Below are 22,338 nucleotides of genomic sequence, written 5' to 3'. Positions count from 1 at the left end.
GGCCAGGGAGGGGATTTGGGGAGGGATCCAATGGGGGGAGGGGCGGATTTGGGGTGGAGTTGGGGCAAGAGGGCATGAGCCGCCTCTGCCTGTGCGCCAGAGGGCAAAATATTGGGACAATTTGCGTCCCAACCGAACATCAGTCGGGATACGGGACAAACAAGTAAATATCGGGACAGTCCCTCAGGACGTCTGGTTACCATCTCCAGACCTGAGGAAAAGCTCTGTGAAGCTCGAAAGCTTGTCAAATCCACCAACAGAAGTTGGTCCAATGAAAGATATTACCCCATCTACCTTGCCTCGCTCATATGCGGGGACCAACGTGGCTACAACAACATTGCAAGGAACTGGGGAGGCTTATCTGGGTAAGTAAGCTGATTGAGATGCAAGGATCTAATAAGCATGTCTATGAGGGACAAAAAAAGACCTGGTATCTGGACAGCAAAAGAGGCTGCCAGTCTGACCAGATGGATTACAGAAGAGTTTGCTTTTCTCTTTCCTCTGTAACTAAACTGATAAAGCCCGGTCTCAAAATAGCTTAAAGAGAAGTGTAAATCGAGACGTGCTGAAGAAATAGTTCTTCTCTTAAATTCATTTTCTCTCTTTTTAATAAATATTGTTTTTATTAAGATTTCTGTTAAGTAATTTCATACAGATGTCACCAAAGAGAAGAGATTCCTTTGTGTGTTTATGATGGCTCACTTGCTATGGAGTTAGATAAAAGAGGCCATTAGAGGGAAAACAGGAAAATCAAAACAATGGGAAAACTGTTAATTGTGGAATATCCACTACTGGCTCTATCCAGGTTAAAATGGTTTGCTAATCCTGGGCTTAAAGTAGGAACTAAACCATTATAGGACCCTGAGCCTAGAAAAGGAAGGGCTGGGGGATTGAGTGAATTGAGATAGGTGACCATGGAGTGTCAGTGAGGGCTGACACAGATGCAGAAGTCACTTAGACTGATCGAAAGTCAGGGTCTGCAGCAAGTAGGCTGTAACTTGGTTCCCTAGAGAATGGGGGCCAGCAAGTCTAAGTCATGTCCTGGCTTGAAGGGAATGCCAAGCACAGGCAAGACGGTATGTACATAGGCCTCTTTTTACATCAATTTCTGATTGTTGTGCACCTTTTGGCAAAAAAATCATACTTTGTTTTGAAGAAACTACATGTGTCACTGTATACTATTAAAGGCTCCCAAAGGGAAACCCTTCCAGGTGCTAAGCCAGGAAGGTACCAAGACTAGCAACACAGAATATCCCACAGACTCAGTCAAAGGGTGGTTGGATTACAGGATCCCAACCCAAAGAGAAGTGGAGGCACAGGCCTGTCATTTGAAATGGGTGCACTGGGAGGACTGCAAAATGATCTTGAAAGGCACAGCCTACCTAGGGACAACAATTCTAACTTCTAAAACTACAGCCATCTGTGGTGCATGTCTAATATTGGAGAAAAACTTGGCAAGCCAATAAACTCTTCATTATGATCACTGAAAAATTTGTCAATGAACCCCAGTTTAATCTGGTTTCTGAAAGCAGCAGCACGCTATACAGTGGTCTAACAAATGCAACGGTATTTTAAAAGAAATCACATTTTTACATTCCCACGAGTGCAGCATGAAAACCTCAAGTCAGATGATTCTAAGAGGGAGAGAGAAAGACTGTGGAGAAGCCTTTAAGACGAACTGGAAAAACACTGCAAGGTTAGTATGATCAGCAGAATTGCTAAATAAACATTAGCCGTCACTTAACACATTTTAGAAACTGTATTACCTTTCCCTTTCTTTCTTTAAAGATCCTTGATGTTGCGGCTCATTGACCAAAGACTTCCCCCTCCACAAAGATGTCCCAGCATGTTCTGATGAGAGTTGGTGACGTTAGTACCACCACTAGAGCATGGAGTCTGCCTACGGGGATAATGCAAGTCAGCTTTATTGCAATATTGAATGGTTCTCTGAGGTTTTCTTTTTATTGTTCTTATTTTACATCCTATCTTTATACTGACAAGCTAGACAAGAGGTGGAGAGTACCACCAGCCTCTGCTACAGGATGAATCTTCGGGGAATACTGCTCCCAGCTGAAAGCTCCTTTGCAAATATCAATAACTTCAAGCCATTCACAGGCAAACCCTTATTCTGAGGCGGCAGGTGATGTTGTGGAAAGCCATGAAGGCTAGAACCATCCTCCAGAGATAGCAGGATAGCAGGATCTTTAAGGAAGATCATTACATGGGATTCATAAAAGAAAAGCATGGTACTATGCTAAAGACAGTACTTGGATTCTCTATGTATTTTGGGGACCAAGTAGTATGGCCATGTTCTCAGTTCTATTACAATAAAGTCCCACCAAAAAAAATAGTAATTTTATGACTGTAGAGACCAGCTGCATTTTATTTATAAATACTGATGTTCTGAACAAATTTAAATTTAAGTTTATTTTTGAGGGACTACGTTTTGGTGGAAGAACATCAATACTGGTATGTAAGTTAACCGTATAATGTGCAAGTAGCACTGCTGAAAGCATAACAGAAGCTATGTTGTGCTGTTGCACAGAGGAACCGAAAACAAAAAAAAAGAAAACCTTAGAAATACACAAAAAATATTGAACAAAAGCTGTCTTACTTTTATAGAAAGGCAAACTCCAGGCTCTCTAGTGGTACTGATGTTACCAGTCCCATGCATATTGGGACACCTTGTAGAACAGGAAGTCTAATTGTGGATCTATTAAAGAAAATAGAACAATAAAATTTAATAGTTTGTTGAAATGCCTACTAATTATGCTTAGTATTAGCAGCACTGCTAAATAAGATTAGAACATTTTTTCTTTTTTCAAGGAAATAGTTATAGGTCACCATTTAACAAAATTTGGTTGCCCTAAAACGTTTGACATTATCAGATGCAAAATAAAACAAAATGAAGTCTCCGTAAAAAAGGCACAATAAACACATTTTCTTCTCCTCTCTCAGCACACTAACTTTGAATATCTGGGCATGCACGTTAAATATGTAGAATTATGGCAAATTTTCTAATCTGAAAATTTTTATATCAAATTAACTCAATGAGATAATTACCCTTTTACTTCGACTGATAGATCTGTGCATTCCCTAACAGTGATATGAAACTACAGACATTTCAAACGCTAAATTCATATATACATCCACTGCAGTCTATGTCATGTCTCTACAAATGATATATTAAGGATCCTTTATGGGAGCTGGAAAAGGTTCACAGACTTGGCATGCAAACAATCTTTCAAATCAAATGATACGATACCTAATACAAAACCTCTTGCTTAAAAGAGGCAGCTGGGATCAGAGAATTTCACTCATGGGATCAGGACTGCCCATGTTGTTAGGACAATACATGACTCCATAAGGCTATGCTTGAGGAGGACTAACATTTCATAGGAACATTATGCAAATGTTAAAACTACCTCCAAAACAGTCAAGGGTAATTTCCACAGATATGCGGGGGAGGGGAGGGTCATGACAGAAAGATGCTGGTAGATAAACTGATATGGAAAGGAGCATTTCAGTTTGAAGGCAAATTAGTTCAAGAATAAAGAAGTCCAATGGTAAAAACAACAAAATCTTTTCAGTGTGATGGAAGAAAGCAGAAGCAAAAAGTAATACGCATAGTTATCTGATGGGCAATCCCATGGCTTAAAACATGAGAACACTAACAACTATAATCTAACCAGATATAAAAGCCATTAACAGTAAACCAAACACAGACATAAGTATACGTTTACATTAGCACTGTTCCTTCTCTAAAAGAGCATCATCAGTAGTACAAGTATCTTATTCAAACACAAATGTAACTGTTGATAAACAGGCAGACAAAACAGTGATGACAGAATGCCTATATTTATTATTTATTAAACTAATAACAAATGCTCAGAGAAAATAAGACAGAAGGCTTTAAAACCTATTGGAATGCTCTTCATGGAACAAGGCCAAGCAGATTTTCTAGGCAGTTCTAACACAATATCAAATGCCCTCTAGAGCATTCAGATTATTTGTTTAAAACATACACACATACACACAGCTGTTTTCCTCTATGATGCCATTACTGTGTGCCTCCAGAATGTAGAGTCCTAGATAAGCTTTTAGTTCTAAGATTTTTCTGTGTGTTGTATCATACATTCATGCAGGTGGCACAAGAACCAAGAATGTGTTTATGAAGAATACTCATTTAGGCAGAAGAACAGTCTATATTCTGGCGGACAGAACTTAGGGTATGTCTACACAACGAAATTAGGTCGACTTTACAGAAGTCGGTTTTTTAGAAATCGTTTTACACAGTTGATTGTGCATGTCCCCGCACAAAATGCTCTAAGTGCATTAAGTCGGCAGACTGCATCCACAGTACCGAGGCTAGCGTCGACCTCCAGAGCGTTGAACTGTGTGTAGCTGTGAGTAGCCATCCCACAGTTCCCACAGACTCCGCTGCTCATTGGAATTCTGGGTTGAGATCCCAGTGCCTGATGGGGCAAAAACAGTGTCATGGGTGGTTGTGAGTACATGTCGTCAGATCCCTTTCTCCGTCCCTCCCTCCCTCCGTGAAAGCAATGGCAGACAATCATTTTGCGCCTTTTTTCCTGGGTTACCTGAGCAGACACCCTACCATGGCAAGCATGGAGCCCTCTCAGCTCACCGTCACTGTACATCTCCTGGGTGCTGGCAGACGTGGGACTGCATTGCTACATAGCAGCAGCTCAGTGCCTTTTGGCAGCAGACCATGCATTACGATTGGTAGCCATCGTCATCATATTTCTGGGTGCTCTTTTAGCCAACCTCAGTGAGACTGGTCGGGGCGCCTGGGCATTTATGGGAGTGACTCAGCCAGGTCATTCCCATCTTCTGCCGAGCACCCATGAGATTATGATGGCTTGCGGCCGTACTGCACTGTCTGCTGCCAGCCTAAGATGCAAAAGATAGATGGATCAAAACAAGAAATTGACCTGATTTGTTTTGTGAAATCAACGGCCTGCTAAACCCAGGGTTTTGTGTTCAATTCTTTAGGGGTCCATTCTGTGTGACGGTTGTTTGTGTTTCTCCTTGATGCAAAGCCACCCCTTTTGTTGATTTTAATTCCCTGTAAGCCATGTCATCAGTTGGCCCTCCCTCTGTCAGAACAATGGCAGACAATTGTTTCGTGCCTTTTTTCAGCACAGAACCAAACGCTGCAAAAGCAAAACCAGGCGAGGAGGCGATGGCAGTGCAGTGACAAGAGTGATGCAGACATAGACATGGACATAGACTTCTCACAAAGTACGGGCTGGGCAATGTGCCCCAGCAATGTGCACATCATGCTGACGAGCTCTGCATGGTCACGTATGCTGATCAGCTCACCACGCTGGCCAAACGAAATGAAATTCAAAAGTTCGTTGGCCTTTTCCTGTCTACCTGGCCAGTGCATCTGAGTTGAGAGTGCTGTCCAGAGTGGTCACAATGGAGCACTCTGGGACAGCTCCTGGAGGCCAATACCGTCGAATTGCATCCACACTACCCCAAATTCGACCCGGCAAAGCCTATTTCAGCGCTAATCCCCTCGTCGGAGGTGGAGTAAAGAAATTGATATAAAGAGCCCTGTAAATCGAAAAAAAGGGCTTCGTCACGTGGACGGGTCCAGGCTTAAATCAAGGTAACGCTGCTAAATTCGACTTAAAATGGTAGTGTAGACCAGGCCTTAGAGAAGAGTACAAGAAGAGTAAGAACAGGGTATATCTAAATTATGTTGAACCTAATCCTTGCAATTTTAATATTGACAAACAATGGCTTTCAAAGTATCATACGAAGCTGCCCTGCAGACACTATGTTTAGGAATAACCTTCGGCCTTCGACTATCTAGGCCATTAGAATTTGGACACATTAAAGAGATGCATTTTCAGATTTCTTGAAGGATATGTTTCCCTGCCAAGAGATTTATTTAGAATAAGAAAAGTGCTACAATACTCATATTAATAGGAAAAATTAGGTACCTTGTGTCTTCTCAAGTGAGAGTTTTCTTTGCATAAAACAGTCTCTGACAACAAGGAGATATAAATATTTGATCATTGATCAACAGACAAATCTTTAAGAAAAATTAATTTCATAACTCAAAATTAACAATAACTTTGAATGAATGGGAGATGAAAATTAGTCATGACACTTCCTACGAATGAAGAGCTATCATCTTTAATAAATATTTAAATAAAATGGATAGTTACTCTGAATTAGATATGGCTGATAGTAGATTTTACTTCCATCTCCACCTATAACCATATATATACGTATTTTTAAGTACTTCACACTTCGAATGGTTCTGGTTAGCCAACTGCCCTATATGGAGAGAGAGAGAGCAAGAATAGCATAAGCCAAAGAACAGTATTTCAGGCTTATGTTTCATTATTCTTGCTGTAACTGAGTTATTACATGGCCATGTCACTCTAACCTATGACATTCTGGAGTAGTCAAAGTAAGAGCAAGATATAGACTGTGGTGTCGTTTGGTTGGGCTGTAAATAGAAAGGGAAGTCAGGTGGAGTCAAGACTGAGCTGTGGGAATTTGTGTTTTCTTACAAATCCTAAGATTACCGGGAGATTGCATTTTGGTGACCTGAAACCCCAAAAGAGGGCTTTTTGAAGGCCAAATAAAGTTGTAGGGCTCATCATTTCTACAGAGACAGGTACAGAGATATTCTCCTAAATAGTTTTCCAAGAAAGGAGGTGTGTGAGAAAAGGAGGGGACTAGAGTTTTATCCCATTGTCCCATTTAATGGGCTAATGTTAAGAAAAGGAAAATTTAGGATGACTATCAGGATTTCCATAGAAAATGAGATGGTTCCACCCAAAAACAGTAGGTGATGGGAACCAATTACTAACAATATTTATCATTAGGCCACCTGACACACTACAAAATGAACAGCAGAGAATGATCCTGCATTGGCAAGAAAATCGACTAGTTGCCTCACCAGGCTTTTTCCCCCATGTACAGCTTTTACAATCCTTCAAGTTTCCTTGAAGGCCCACTATAGTTGTGCACAGAGTAAGGTTAACGCCTCTGTTGTTTAGACATTGTTATGGTCATATATTTTGTATGACTTCTCATTTACCTTTCATGCTTCCTACTATGTATGCAGTTCTTCTTTTGTTACTATGTATTAACAGTGATCGTGGATGTTCCTTGCTTCTTTCTCTTCTTGTACCTTTTCCCTTTTTTCTTAGTTTCAGTTGTCAATGTATATAAAAAAATTCTTCTTTTGTTTCACCCTTTACTTGGGTCCTGTTACTTTTAATTTAAATGCAATATAAAATAAACTGCAGCCTAATTTTTATATGCCTCACAATCAAGCAGCAATTATACATAAGATGAATCAAGGGGATTCTACTTTTACCAAAACTGCTACTAAGCAAAAACAATAAACTCACTCTTACAATAATCCTCTTAGGAGCCGTGACACATTATGTATATTGTGGTGCTGCCAGTTTATTGCACAACGGAAACTCAATTCAAAGAATGTCCACGTAACAGCTACTGTTTAAAAGCTAATAAAGCTAAGAGATAGTCCCTATCCACCAAAAAATAATCAAAGAACAACTAAAAAATGGAAGAAAAAAAAACAAACACAAATGATCCAACTTTATTTTTCTGTGTTTTCTCCCAAATGAAAACTAGGAACTATCATTATTATTTATTGGGAAAGTGCAGCCATGGCATGGGGCTAATCAAATTTTCTCAGCTCATCAAGGCAACACTATCCAGGTGTGCTAATGGAGCAAGCATAAGGATCTTTCAAATAAAAATATACAGCACCAGCAAGCACAAGAAAAATTGTAGCCTTTCAAAAAAGAGACGGCAGACTGTTGTGTATGCCATTGTGTTGTGCTGCCATGCAGGAGAATCAGGTTTTAAGCTTTATGATCCTGGGTAGAGCGGCAACAAAATACATTGCCCAGTGCAAAAACATTCATTCTTGATTTTGAATCAAGACAGAGGTTGAATCAATCAAAATCCTTGCCTTCATAGATGAACAAATGGCAACAATTGCTAGTCAAAGATGACAAGACACAAAGGCACACAGAGAAGGAAGTAATTTAGGCAATGAAGTAGTTTATTTGTATTAATGCATCTTTCAGCTATTTCTTATATTTAGAAGGATTGATAATATTTATATTTAAAATAAAGCTATGGACTATAATGTTGCCAAGTTACTGTAGAGATAAGAATTTACAATATTTTAAGAAGAAATCTCTTTTACTATAACTTTGAGGCATTTGGCTGGTGGTAACTGGCAAAGACTGCATAGCATCTGCTCTCACTTTAGCAGTTTATATTCTGACTCTAGTGAATGGAAGCATAATCTCTGAAACAGCCTTTGGGGAACACTGCCGAGTTTCTCTACAGAGCTCTTGCTCAGAGATGAGAGAGCCGGGATTAATATTACAGAAAACTTGAAAGAACCAGCTTCTGAGATAGGGAATGAATAGCAGTGTCCTGATACTGTACATACCACAGTTCTTTCTTTTACTGGAACATTAGAAAGGTGCCCTAAATACTAAAGTGATTATTAAATATGAAATGCTTTCAAGATAGAAAAAAGTCCCAATTTTAAGCCATATTCAGATACATTAAAGTAAGAAAAAAAGTGTATTTTACCTTGTTTGTCAATAGGCATAATACAAAACCATAAGACAATAGTGGATCCAATTATCTGAGACTTTTCTTTTCCTAGTGTGTCTAAGAATGTGACAGTCTCCTTTGTTTAGCCCTTGTGTGCCTAGGCATACCAACACATGGTCAGACTGATTTTGTGATACTCATACAATCCCATTATTTTAAGTGCCCCGTAGCACAAACTACTGATTTTTGTGTGGTCCTGTGAGAGCAACAAAATCTGGCCACACACAGTGAAAACAAAGCTTTTAAAGCTTCAAACTCAGCTGCAGGAATTCTCTCCTCAAGAACCATGGATACTAAATAGTAGCCACTAGTGAACCCCAAAGCCACTTTCAAAACTACAAAAGACTATATAAAGCTCCAGAAACAGCAGCAAGAGCTCACTAGGAGCGACCACTCTCTTGGATTCACTGCTTTTGAGAAGCAAATCCCTGCAGCTGCTTTTAAAAGCTTTGAAAGTTTCATTTTCAATTATCAAAGCCAATAAAGTTTCAAAAAAACAGCCACGGGGATTTGCTTCTCTGACGAGCAAACCCCAAAAGGCAAATGGTGAAGAGTGCTGTGTTCTGTGGCTCTTAAAGTATGTACAGAGTCTTCTAAGCCTGACACTTCAAATTACAACTCCATGTTGGGCTACAATTGTTATACCCAGAAGAATTAATTAAGGCTTGCATGGCAACTTTATTAGTGACTTTCCAGTTATTAGGTCTAATTTTCTTTGCCTTTTGTTTTGTTGCACCAGTATACAGTACAATTACAGCAGGCCTTACAATGGTGCTTCCAAAGACTTGCACTAAAAGCTTGTGGACTTCATAATCTCAGACAGCAACCACCAGATTCCCAAAATTTGCATTACTAGTTTCTTATAGTAACTTCATATGATGACATCATCATTAGGGCACTGGAATAAGATAATTGTGGACTTACATGGCATTTTGTTCCTCGCTACGGCCCCAGTACTGCAAAGGGACTACTTACAGTGTGTAAAGCAAAGCACATGAAAATGTCTTTGTAAGATGAGGGCCTGTCAGAGTGTAAAAGGGTTTCCATACATTTACGCTGAATTTAAGAAATATGAGACTACAGGTAAAAATTCCAAAGTTACCTAAGTAACATAAGAGCCTAAATCCCACTTTCAAAAGTGACCTGGGCACTGAAGAACCCAAGTCTCATTGAATGTCAATGGTATTTAAGATCCTAAATCACATTTAAAAATGGGACTTGGGAGGCTTTTAAAATTTTATCTTAAGTCAAAATAAATTTTTGTTTTCCTGACATTTTTAGATCTTATGTGGCCACCACATTTAACTTAGTTCAGAGTAACATAAAATAAATACTGAGCATAATTTCTTGCTACTTTTTAAATGTCACTAATTGAGTGTTTACTTTTTAATTTGTTTTTAATTCTGAAAAGAACTGGTAACATTCAGGCCCAACTGTCAATAAAAAGATAATTTATTTTTATCCATACCATAGCAAATAAAACCACCACAAAAATTTAAAATAGTTATAGATGTTAAAAATAGGATTAATACATTTTAAATCTTTTTTGTATGAAGAAAATACATCCAAGCAAACAACTTGTCTTCTGCAAACCATAGGAAGTGGAAAGCAGGAGATCTGGATTCTATTCTTGACTCATTCTTAGATATCTGCTGTGATCTAGGGCAAGTCACTTTACCTCTCTGTGCCTCATCTTGGTCAGGGCAACATCTGAATAATAATGCTTCCCCACTTCACAGGGACAATGGGAGGTTTATTTCCTTAATGTCTGCAAAGAGTTTGGAGATCTTCAAGTAGATTATAATACCAAAGTGTCATTTTGATACAGTTTGACACAGTCAAGATACTTTTGTAATGAAAAATGCTTGTAGAACCTTAATTATATCAATGCTGGATGCTACCACGTATTGTGACACTGACTAAACCTGAACAGCTTCCAAAGGCAATACTACCGAAAGCAAATGACATGCTTCTCACCCATTTCTAGTATTCGTTTATGTAAAGGGATAGCAGCAAGAAAGGGTTCATCTTTACAAGACTGTATCTGGGTTCCAACCAAGTCGGAGTTGGTTGCCATAATTCGGGCACTCTCTTCATTAAGGTTAACTCCAGCCATAGAGGCAACATCATTGATGTCATCGTCATCTCTATAACAAAAGCATAAACAAAAGATAATTTTGCATGCGATACAGTAACTTTCATAAATTAACTGCCTCCCTTAAAGGGAATAATCATGCAATGCTCCTGTTCAGAAGAGAGAAGAGGGGCCAGTTTATTGGCACAGCCACCTGGCTCTACCTTATCATGGAATATTCAAGACGCAGAAACAACTTAATGGAACATATCTCTTTGACCACTCAACATCAGGCAATCTGCAAAAAAGTGGTGTGTGCAGCATGGACAGAAACACCCACAATTCTATATGGGCAGCTTTCCTTTGGCCAGAAGTTGATGAGAAACGCAATAGCAATGACAGCTATGTGGCCAGCTGACAAAGGTTAGTAGTGACCGCAGACCATAAGGCACTCACTTTCCCCCCCATACAATGATGGCTTGGAAGTAGGGGGTCAATCAACAAAAGTAATAAAACAAAAAACCCACAGACACTGAAACTAAAACACTGTGTTATTTCAAATTGCTCAAGGTTCAAGAGATACCCTTATTAAAACTACAATTGAGAACAACAAATCTCACAAAAATGCTGAAAAAAAAAAGGAAACAAACCACATACCAAAATTTTTAGTGTAAAAACCTTAATACCTGTGATGGAACTGGCACCACTTCAGAGAAGCTAAAACTAGATCACATGAGACTGAAGATCCATTTCTGGCCAAGCTATATGAGCTTAGCTGAATATTGGACCATGTGAAGATAATCACAAACATGAACACATGGTTAGATAAACTGGTATGGAGAATAAGTGAATCTAGAACAAATAGGCTGGAGGCTCAAACCTCCAATTAGAACTAAAACAAAGGTGCTGATGATACTACAAAGCTGTTTAAGCTTACCTGGTTGTGTAGTTAATGAAAACAAAGCACTAACTTACAAAGATGCCATACAGGATACTAATAATCTGGAATGCAGTGAGGAAGAAAAAGACTTAGAGTTATTCTTACAGAAATGGCTCTGAACTATTGCATTTACACTCTGTATAACACCCTGTATATGTAGAACAAGCCCACAGAGTCTCTAACAAGCAAAATGCAAACACAATAAATGCTGACACCGTTATCGGTGTGTTCCCAAACCATTATGATAAACATGGGATTTTGCAAGCATCTTGCAGCAAAACTTACATTATGTCAACTTCTACACAGACATACAGCCAATGTCATCGCATTCACTTCAACCAGGACCTATGGTATACACATCTGTATAGAAAAATTTGGAAAGCTACAAGAACCTTTAGCATTTTCACATTTGCAGCCTGTGATTCCAGCATTTGGTCTCTGAGAGGCAGTTTCACCTCCATCAAATATTCATTCTAACATAAAAATAGAGAAAGTATTCTCCATTTCCAACAAAAGTTCATAATATGACATACAGGCAAACAAATTTTGTTCTTTAACCTTAAGAAGCCAAAAAAGTTTTACTGGTAATGACTTAAAAGCCCTAAGATTGACTCTCTCTATTCAGACAACTGGAATTTTTAAACTGGATAGTGAAAACAACTGCAAGGTTTGAAAAAAAAATATGTATAAATAGATAAGGAAAATTACATTTATTTAAAAAGGTAAGTTAGAAGTATTACTATATTTGACTGAAATGTTTGTTGTGCATCTTGATTAGTCATGTACTGAAATTTAATTGAACACTAACACCAAAGTAAACTGTGCAATGGTTTTAACATTGCCCTTTACAAATGCTATTTTGTATGATTACCATAGCTTTAACATTTATCACAAAATAATTGGCAGAATTTTCAAGACAAAACATAATTGTAAGGAACATCCCTTTCCCATTAACCTTTGGGAATGCTCATTTCTTCTTTCTTTAGTGTTCTATCCATGTTTCTCCTTCTACCTGCCTCACAATAGTAAGCAGGAACTGAACTATTTACCTTACTATGCTTTAACAATAAGTAAAAATCTATTTTTTTACATTATTTGAGTCCTAACAGAGCCCCTGATAAACATTCTTTCTGTAGGGTAGCTTTTGAAGATACTGTAACAGCAAAACTCAAAAATTCTGAAGTTTTTAAATGTACAATTTACTGGAAAAAAGTAAAATCTACATGTGAATTTTGCAGGTGAAAGAGTCTAAAGATACCAGTCTTAATAATACAGTCAAATAAACCTCACAACGTATAGTAATTCATTTTACAAAAAATCTTTTACTTCACTTTATTGAACGTAGTGCTAGTGAAAGGTACGAGATACCCTAACGACTGAAAAAATCCCATTTATCCTCAAAACAGATATGGCCTGAGTAACAGCAGAGTAATGTTCCACAAACTCTATGCTCCATCAGTGTTCTCTAACCCTGCTCTGGTGGACACACTTCACCATTCACACTCGATCTTTGTCTTCTCTTCTGAAACAGTCAAATATAAAGACTGATGTGCACACTTTCCTACCGAGAAATGAACTGAAACTAGCAGCTCATTTCTTTGCCACTGGACTGCAGTTCAGTCTTTGGCTAGGAATCCACCATCAGACTATATTTGTCTCACTGAACTGCATAACACGGCAGGTTATACGACGGCAACACATACAACAGAATTGCCTTCTGAGTGTATGTGATTCCATTTGGCTTGATGCCCCGTGCACAAGCAGGGGGATAATGAAGTAAGATGTGCATGGGTGGGGGCTGACACCAGAGTGCACAGATCAAGGGGATCCATCACCCTGCTGGCCATACAGCAAAATCATCCATGGCCCTGAAGAAAGGCTATGATCTCTGCTGCTGAAATGAAGCCCACTGGAGCACTCCATATCTTATAATCCTTATCAATCTATTGCCGCTGGTGAAAATCGCACAGGCAAAGGACAAGATTATTTTTTTCCTCAGGAGGGACAAGACTGTGGATGTGGAATCTTTTTGCGAGATGGTGCTGATTAGGATTTGAGGAAAGTGAATCAAGGGCAAAAGCACAAAAAGAAATCTCCATACACTATCTGAATAAAGGGTAGAGAACTTTATTCACTTATGAGACAGGTTTAAATCCCTAAACCACAGTCTAATAGTAACACTGGCTTTAAAACAGCAATGTAACTGGAAATTTATGTATAATGTCAGCATTATTGTCTATGCCTGTGATCCATGAGAAAATTATTAACCCAAAACATCAATATAAATAGTTGAGGGAAAAGATAACCCTATTTGCTGTAAAAATTTAAAAAGTACAACTATATATATTATACAAAGGGATCATCACCATAACTGATTACTTCTTGCACTAACATTCGACAATTATGTAAATATGCATAAATGGAACTCATATATACATTTGGACAAAACAGTTCTATCAAAGTCAATTTGAATCATGAACATGTGACAATTTTTACAGCCAGATCACAGACCCTACCAAGTACAGTATTACTCATCACTATTTCAATGCTAAACTATTTTCTCTTTACTAATTATCATGGTGATTCGTGCCCCCCACCCCCGGGCTACCAAAAAGAAAAAAGAAAAAAAAAAGCAAAGCTCCTTATTATTGTTATTGTAAAGCTACAAAAAAGAGGGGTGAGTCAATATTTTCTGTTTGTAAAAAACAATGTGGTCTTATCACACCAATTTAAAAATAAATTCTTATTGCTCTTTCTAATGCCACCATGAGTCACTGTACTGCTGAAAACATTCACTGCCTTAAACCCTCTCTGTCAAGTTGCAGGGATGATGTATAAACATCACAAAAAAGTGGAATGCTAAGTTTACATTAAAAAGTTTATCCTTTATATTTATATTTAATCTTCTAGAGATGCACTCAACTCTTTCCCCTTCTTCTGCATGATACTTTTGCCACCTAATATTTTTTTAAAAGTATACAAATTCTGAATAAAAGATTAGAGTCCATATATTATAAACAAAATAAAATAGGCATCAATTAGTGGCAATAAACTATTTTTTTTCTGGAGGGGTTCCAATGATATTATCTAGAGCATTTCAGTAGCACTAATAGTTTAATACATCAGGAGAACCTGTGGATAGAATAATTTTCTTGCATCTCACTTGCTAATTATTTATCAATAGTTGTGCAGAAAATAAAATATTACAGGAAAGGTAGAAAAAGCAAATTGTAATAGTAATTGGTGATTTGACTCTTCCAGTCTAACGGTAGTCTGTCATTCCTCCTCCCGGCCCTTCTTTTTTTTTATTTTGAAGAATTATAGAATGGAGGGTAGAGTGGTTTTGGATACTCTAAGAAGAAATGACAAAAAACTTGCAAACCTTGTTTCTCAACTGTTTCCTATAAAAGTCAACTTTTCACTCCAGATCATTAGGTTTTCAGTAGTAATTCTATGGAACAAAGATGCCATCCTGTGGTAGGTTAGATTGATAGTTACTATCTATTCCCCTATAGGTTCCTTTGCACATCACACTGTGCTCTAAAGGTACAACATAGCATAGTAGCTGATGATTCCCACTTTTGTTGTATTGTACAGTTCTTAGGGTATTGGAAGCAGCCTCACAATATTGTGTGTGTTATTTATTAGTGTAGGACTGGTTTTTCCCCTCAAGCTCATAACGTTGTCTACATCTTAACAGAGAGATGATCTCATGGACCATTTTCCCTCCCACATGTAATCACACAAACCGCCTTTCCTCCATTCATGTAGGAAATACTGGGGCAATTATAGCATTGCTTACATGAAAAAATGAAATTAAGAAGGAAAGTAATATATATATGTAGTTGTCTTAATGTAATTTTAATGATTATGTGGAAACAGAGAGGAGAGCCAGTGTCATGTAGCCAGCCTCTTTGTGCATGATACTGTCTTTAAATACGTTATCACATACACTTTTTCTCATACTTATCAGCAGGATTTGAACCCAAAACCTTCAGATACATAGCACATACCTATTCCACTTGGACTGTGTGGAGTATATGCTGGTGGGAGCAGGCTATAGTGTTACTCTCCATATGGACTAACTTGTAGTGGTGGACATGCCACATACTTTGCCAGTGAGTTACACATCTATTTTGGAGAAAGTACTAAAATATTGGTACTAGAACTGGAGTTACGACACATATTTACAACTTTCTATTTTGGAATATGAAATAAATTGTACATGTATCTAGCTTGAAATAGCTCTTTGGAAAATCAGAGAATCTGGAAGCCCTACATCAAAAGTTTTAAGTCATGTACAATTTTGAGTGTAAAATCATTGATGGCATCCATTTTAACTATCTGAACAGGACAAGACGCTTTGCAATTTGCAGCAGAATATTGATAGGTCCTAGGAGACTGATTCAATCACTTGACTATGCCAATATGCCACTACATCACCCAGTTTGGAGTGTCTTATTTCAATTATAAAATTGATCTTTTATTTCTAAAATATTAAATTAGAGAGAGTAAACAGAGCTTTGTTTTTACATATATTTTCCCTCCATATTATTTTAAATATTAAAAGATTTGTGACAATGTTGGAGGCCAACGGCTTTAGTTGGGGAAGGATTCAGATGTTGTGTCTTTGGCCATTCCAACGTAAGTCTAAACTAGCTTTTGATGAAGTCTACTTGTGAACGTGCAACTATTAACCCTGACTTTCTTATTTTAAAGGTTCATGGACCAATGGCAGTACACCACAGGTGTTGGCCTCCAACATTAAAAGTGAGCTCAGAGTTTCAGGGGAATCTTATTCTCGCTTTATAGGCATAGGTTCCACAATACATTACTCTGGTAGCACCAGGAGTGGTGTTGATGAGGTTCAGAGGTCACATACAGCCAGCTCTGAAATATAGCTCAGAACAATATGGGGCCTTTGGAAAAGGGAGGTGAACCTAGATAACCACTATACCTATCTATCCCATCTCAAATAAAACAAATCTACATTGGCAGTATTCCCCATAGCCAGTCACAGCAGTTTCTTTGTTTTAAATCTGGCAGGTCTGTCTTCTATAATGAATGAGATCAGCCAGATGATGCCTTTTAATCACACTTCACTCGGGGCTGGATCACTGATTACCCTATTACAGTCCCAGTCCCTTAACATTCCTTTTTTTAATTATTAAACGTACATGAGGTGGATGGGAAAAGGAGTAAATCTGAAAATGGAATGGAGAGCTAAAAAACAAAAAAAATCTACCACCACATACTTTTGTGCAGTTCAAAAAACTGTAAAATAACTGTGAAAAAAATAGGAAGTTAAAATTCACCTAAAAGGCTAATGTGCGACCACAATCATCATCAGCAAATAACATTTTTTAATCATTGCCCTATAATTTTAAATCAGAATGATTTCAGGTTTTCAAGATTCAAGTTTCAAGATTTAATTTACAGAGAAACAGGATGCACTGAACGTGTTTTAACTAGATTATATGGTTTTCAGAGAAGACTAAGTTTTCCAAATTCTGCCACGAAATGTAATCACTTCACGTTTGAAACAGACAAAACTACCAAAGTTATCTAAAAACTGAGATAGAAACCAAAAAAAGTTTGTGCAAAAATATTAATGGCCAGATTTATGAATACTTTATAAACTTCTCGTAGAACCTTAATCCTCAATTAGTCCTGTTGTACTCACTGGAACTATTTGTGGAGTAAGGTACCCATTGTGAGTAAAGTTACCATAATCCTGCTTTAAATTATTTTACATAAAGGAAAAAAGCAGGGTATACAATACCAACATCTCAAAATGTCTGAAACGGTGAAGAACATTTTGTAGAGATTAGGGCTGTCGATTAATCGCAGTTAACTAAAATAAATTAATTGTGCTGTTAAACAATAATAGAATACTATTTATTTAAATATTTTTGGATGTCTTCTACATTTTCAAATATATTGGTTTCAGTTACGACACAGAATACAAAGTGTACAGTGCTCACTTTATATTTATTTTCTATTACAAATACTTGCACTGTAAAAAAACAAATAGTATTTTTCAACTCACCTAATAACAAATATTGTAGTGCAACCTCTGTCACAAAAGTGCAACTTACAAATGCAGAATTATGTACAAAAATATAACTTCATTCGAAAGTAAAACAATGTAAAACTTTAAGGCCTTTCAAGTCCATTCAGTCCACAAGTCCACCTATTTCTTGTTCAGCCAATTGCTCAGACAAACAAGTTTTTTTTATATTTTCAGGAGACAATGCTGCCCGCTTCTTGTTTACAAAGTCACCTGAAAGTGAGAATGGGTGTTCACCATAGCACTGTTGTAGCCAGCATCGCAAGGTATTTATGTGCCAGATACACTAAAGATTCATATGTCTCTTCATGAATCAACCACCATTCCAGAGGACATGCGTCCATGCTGATGATAGGTTCTGTTCGACAACTATCCAAAGCAGTGTGGACTGACGCATGTTCATTTTCATCATCTGAGTCAGATGCCACCAACAGAAGGCTGATTTTCTTTTTTGGTGGTTTGGGTTCTGTAGTTTCTGTATCAGAGTGTTGATCTTTTAAGACTTCTGAAAGCGTGCTCCACACCTCGTCCCTCTCAGATTTTGGACAGCACTTCAGATTTTTAAACCTTGGTTCGAGTGCTGCAGCTATTTTTAGAAATCTGATATTGGAATCTTCTTTGTGTTTTGTCAAATCTGCAGTGAAAGTATTCTTAAATCAAACAAAATATGCTGGGTCGTCATCCGAGACTACCATAACACAAAATATATTACAGAATGTGGGTTAAACCATGGAGCAGGAGACATACTGTTCTCCTCCAAGGAGTTCAGTGAGAAATTTAATTTAACGCATTTTTTTTTAACAAGCATCATCAGCATGGAAGCATGTCCTCTGTAATAGTGGTCGAAGCATGAAGAGGCATATCAATGTTTAGCATAGCTGGCACGTAAATACCATGCAATGCCAGCTACAAACGTGCCATGCAAATACCTCTTTTCACTTTCAGGTGACAATGTAAATAAGAAGCAGTTAGCGTTATCTCCCATAAAGGAAACAAACTTGTTTCTCTTAGCAATTGTCTGAACAAGGAGTAGGACTGAGTGAACATATTGGCTCTAAAGTTTTACATTGTTTTGTTATGGAGTGCAATTATGTAACAACAACAAAAATCTACATTTGTAAATTGCACTTTCATGATAAAGAGATTACACTACAGTACTTGTATGAGGTGAACTGAAAAATACTATTTCTTTTGTTTGTCATTTTTACAGTGCAAATATTTGAAATCAAAAGTAATATAAAATGAGCACTGTATACTTTGTATTCTGTGATGTAACTGAAATCAATATATTTGAAAATGTAGAAAAACATCCAAAATATTTAATAAATTTCAATTGGTATTCTATTGCTTAACTGTGCAATTAATCACAATTTTTTAACTTGATTAATTTTTTTGAATTAATTGTGTGAGTTAACTGCGATTGACAGCCCTAATTTAATTACAATATATCTATCCAATCAAGCGTTACTCTTTCCACTCAGACCTGTCCCTCAAATAATTATTTACAACATAATTCATGATAGCTTGGATACAGACAATGAATTCATCTGATTTGAAAACTGGATAAGGAACCATAGTCAATGAACAAACAGACGCATGTCAAGTTGTGATGGGGTGAGGAGTAGTGTGCCACAGAAATCAATGTTAAGTAGAGTCTTAATACAGTTATTCTCACAAATACTTGGTTAACTTAGGTTTGATATTGCTCTGGAGTATTTCTTCACACCACAAACACCTAAGAACCAGTAAAACAAAGTAAAGGCATACTTTCAGGCCCACCCTACCATTATGATACTCAACCATTCAAAAACATTAATACTCTGTCTAACACACTAACTTTCAATTCAACAATATTATCCCTCCCAACATACATAAAGAAGAGAAAAAAATCAGATTTTCAGAAAATTAATTCTGTACTCAAAGAGTAAGTGCTGTAAATTTGGGGAGGTTACACTATATTATTCACTATGCTTATGCAAAGAAACAATGTAAACCATGCTCAATGTGCAAACGTAAATGCAATCTCAATTATGGAGTCACTACTGCATCTCCAAACACTTGTCATTAGAGTTAGCCATTTATCATCTCAATTTATAAATCCAACTATCAAAGAATTTAATATATACTTCCCAAGATTGTTGTATTGGCAGATTAGCATAGCACAGTGGTTCTCAAACTTTTGTACTGGTGCCCCTTTCACACAGCAAGCCTCTGAATGAGATCCCCGCTCATAAATTAAAAACACTTTTTAATATATTTAACACCATTATAAATGCTGGAGGCAAAGCGGGGTTTGGGGTGGAGGCTGACAGCTCATGACCCCTCCATATAATAACCTCATGACCCCCTGAGAGGTCCGAACACCCAGTCTGAGAACCCCGGTAGCAGATTAGATCACAATGGTGAGGCCCCTTGTGGATTTCAAGGAGACTTCTGTTTGTCTCTCCTCCCTGATTATGGAAAGCAATACTTGGGAAATACTATTATATTTTTGGTATTATAGTAGTGCCTGAAGGCCCCTAAACAAGACTGGCGCCTGCCTATGGCAATAATGTTCATCTTTAGGTATCATCACAGGTAACAAAACCATACACATGAAAGGGGTACTTCACATTTTTCCCTGACAAATTTTAGCCAGGATGAGCTTTTACCCCAAGATAAACCAATATATGAAGTTATGTGGGTTTTATTTTGGGGAAGTTAGGGGATTGACAACTGGGTTTATGAAGGGAAACTAGCTTCCATCTTAACTACAGAGCACTAACCATCACTCCACAATGCACCGTGAATCTAACTTTTACCATACTAATTATTGTCAATATTGAAGGCTAAGCTACCATTTGTGAAACCCTCAGTTCACATGTGCCTCGCATGTATAAATCCTTCACATTCACTTCAGTAAATAACATTTTATATTGGGAAAAATAGTTCAGCAAGATATGATAGACTTAGTGTTTACATGATTAAAAGAAAATGTCTAGAAAAATAAAGTTCACACGTCTATTACTAGTGACCAACCCTTTGCCCATAAGACTAAAAAACTAAAGTAAGTTATTTTAAAGAAAGAGTATGAAATAATGAAACAAAATTGCAATAATAAAGCACCGAGGGTAAAATGAATTTATACATAACACAACTATTTTTCAAAATTTTTGCTCTGCTTAGATGCCAGTTTGCCTTCTGGCTACAAACACATTCTTCACACACGCTGGGAATGTTGAGGAAAACTAGTCAGCATTCAGAGGATTAATACAGATTTCCAGCTCTATGCCTTTAGGCTTAATAGTCAGACATCTATTTGTCCTCAGGAGAGGTTAGGGGTTGAAATGCAAATATGCAAACAACAGAATTCTTTGTTAAGATATCAAGAAAAAACTCGATCTCTACTACTGTTTAATAAATCCTTGCAATTTTGTGGATTTATTTAAATTCAGCATTGTGTCTTACTATTTTGAACAAGAAAACAATGCAAGAAAATAAACACATTCATTCTGACTAAAATTTATTCTCTAGAGGAAAAATGACATACACTCTTGACAGCTTATTTACCAAACTCACTAAAGATTTATTGATTTATCAATCAGTGCCTTGAGCATTTGCTTCTCCCCTAGGGAAAATTAACAATTCCAACTAATCTAATATATTCCACGTATAAACTAAGTGAATGAAAGAATCAATCCTGGCACAATTTACAACATCCAGTAAAAAAAAAAATGCTGTCCCTTTTGGTGTATGTAAAATTGAAAGCCATGCTAACGAAGAATAAATGCCTATGTTGCTTACTAATACAAAAAATATTTATTAAGACAGTACAATTGAACCCAACATACATTTTAAATCATTTAAATACTCAGTGGGAGGCAAGTGCATTGGAAAATAAAAAATTGAATGATTTTGCTTCTACATTAATACTAAGTACTACTGCTATTAGCTGCAATGCTGACATGCCTCAGAGCAGAGATATTTCACAACGTCCCACGAATTCTCTTTAACTCTACCTGTAAAAGTCTAAGCTCGTCAATTAATTACTGGTTTGATGAGGTCAGATCAGAGTAAGTATCCTAAAGGAAGAATGTGACAGTCTAAGAATACTTTCCCATTTTAGCAAATAAATAGGAAAAAAGGGCAATATTTTAAAAGGAATTAAAATGCACTTACATCCATTAAACAAAATTAAAATGAAGGTGGGAGGGAGATAAAAACAGCAAATATAACATTAGCTTTCCATTACAAGTATTAAAAATGTTCAAAATACATAATGTACAATAATATTTATAGAAGTTTAAAGGGTATTCACAATAATAGGCATAACAGCTCAGTAAACCCTGCTACTGGGCTGAATTTCTGCAGCTCCTGACCACTACAGGAACTCACAGAATGCCCCAAGTTGTGCCACGCAAACAAATCACATCAACAGCAAATAAGGCAATGAAGTTTCTCTCATCAGTTCAAAAGAACAGAGTTTTCCCTAGGCTTCATACCTGCAGCTGGTCTGCACAAGCCTATCCACATACAGTATGTCTTGCTGTCACAGTTAGGATCATCTCAACAAGGTACATTTCATATGAGTGTTAAAATCTGATTAATAAAAATAACAGT

At 37.2% G+C, this 22,338-nt stretch overlaps 1 protein-coding gene across 2 annotated transcripts in view; it reads right to left on the bottom strand.

The window, feature by feature from the left end:
* The window catches only part of LOC127034208 (transcription initiation factor TFIID subunit 4-like), a 208,924-nt gene that overhangs the window by 138,766 nt on the left and 47,820 nt on the right, over positions 1–22,338 (bottom strand). For both annotated transcript variants that reach the window (XM_050922813.1, XM_050922814.1), the window contains exon 10: positions 10,633–10,802. In XM_050922813.1, coding sequence (XP_050778770.1) covers positions 10,633–10,802 — 170 coding nt within the window. The remainder of the gene's footprint in view (positions 1–10,632; positions 10,803–22,338) is intronic.

The sequence above is a fragment of the Gopherus flavomarginatus genome, chromosome 14 (assembly GCF_025201925.1).
Source record: "Gopherus flavomarginatus isolate rGopFla2 chromosome 14, rGopFla2.mat.asm, whole genome shotgun sequence".
Taxonomy (NCBI): domain Eukaryota; kingdom Metazoa; phylum Chordata; order Testudines; family Testudinidae; genus Gopherus; species Gopherus flavomarginatus.
This window is presented reverse-complemented; position numbering and strand designations above follow the sequence as displayed.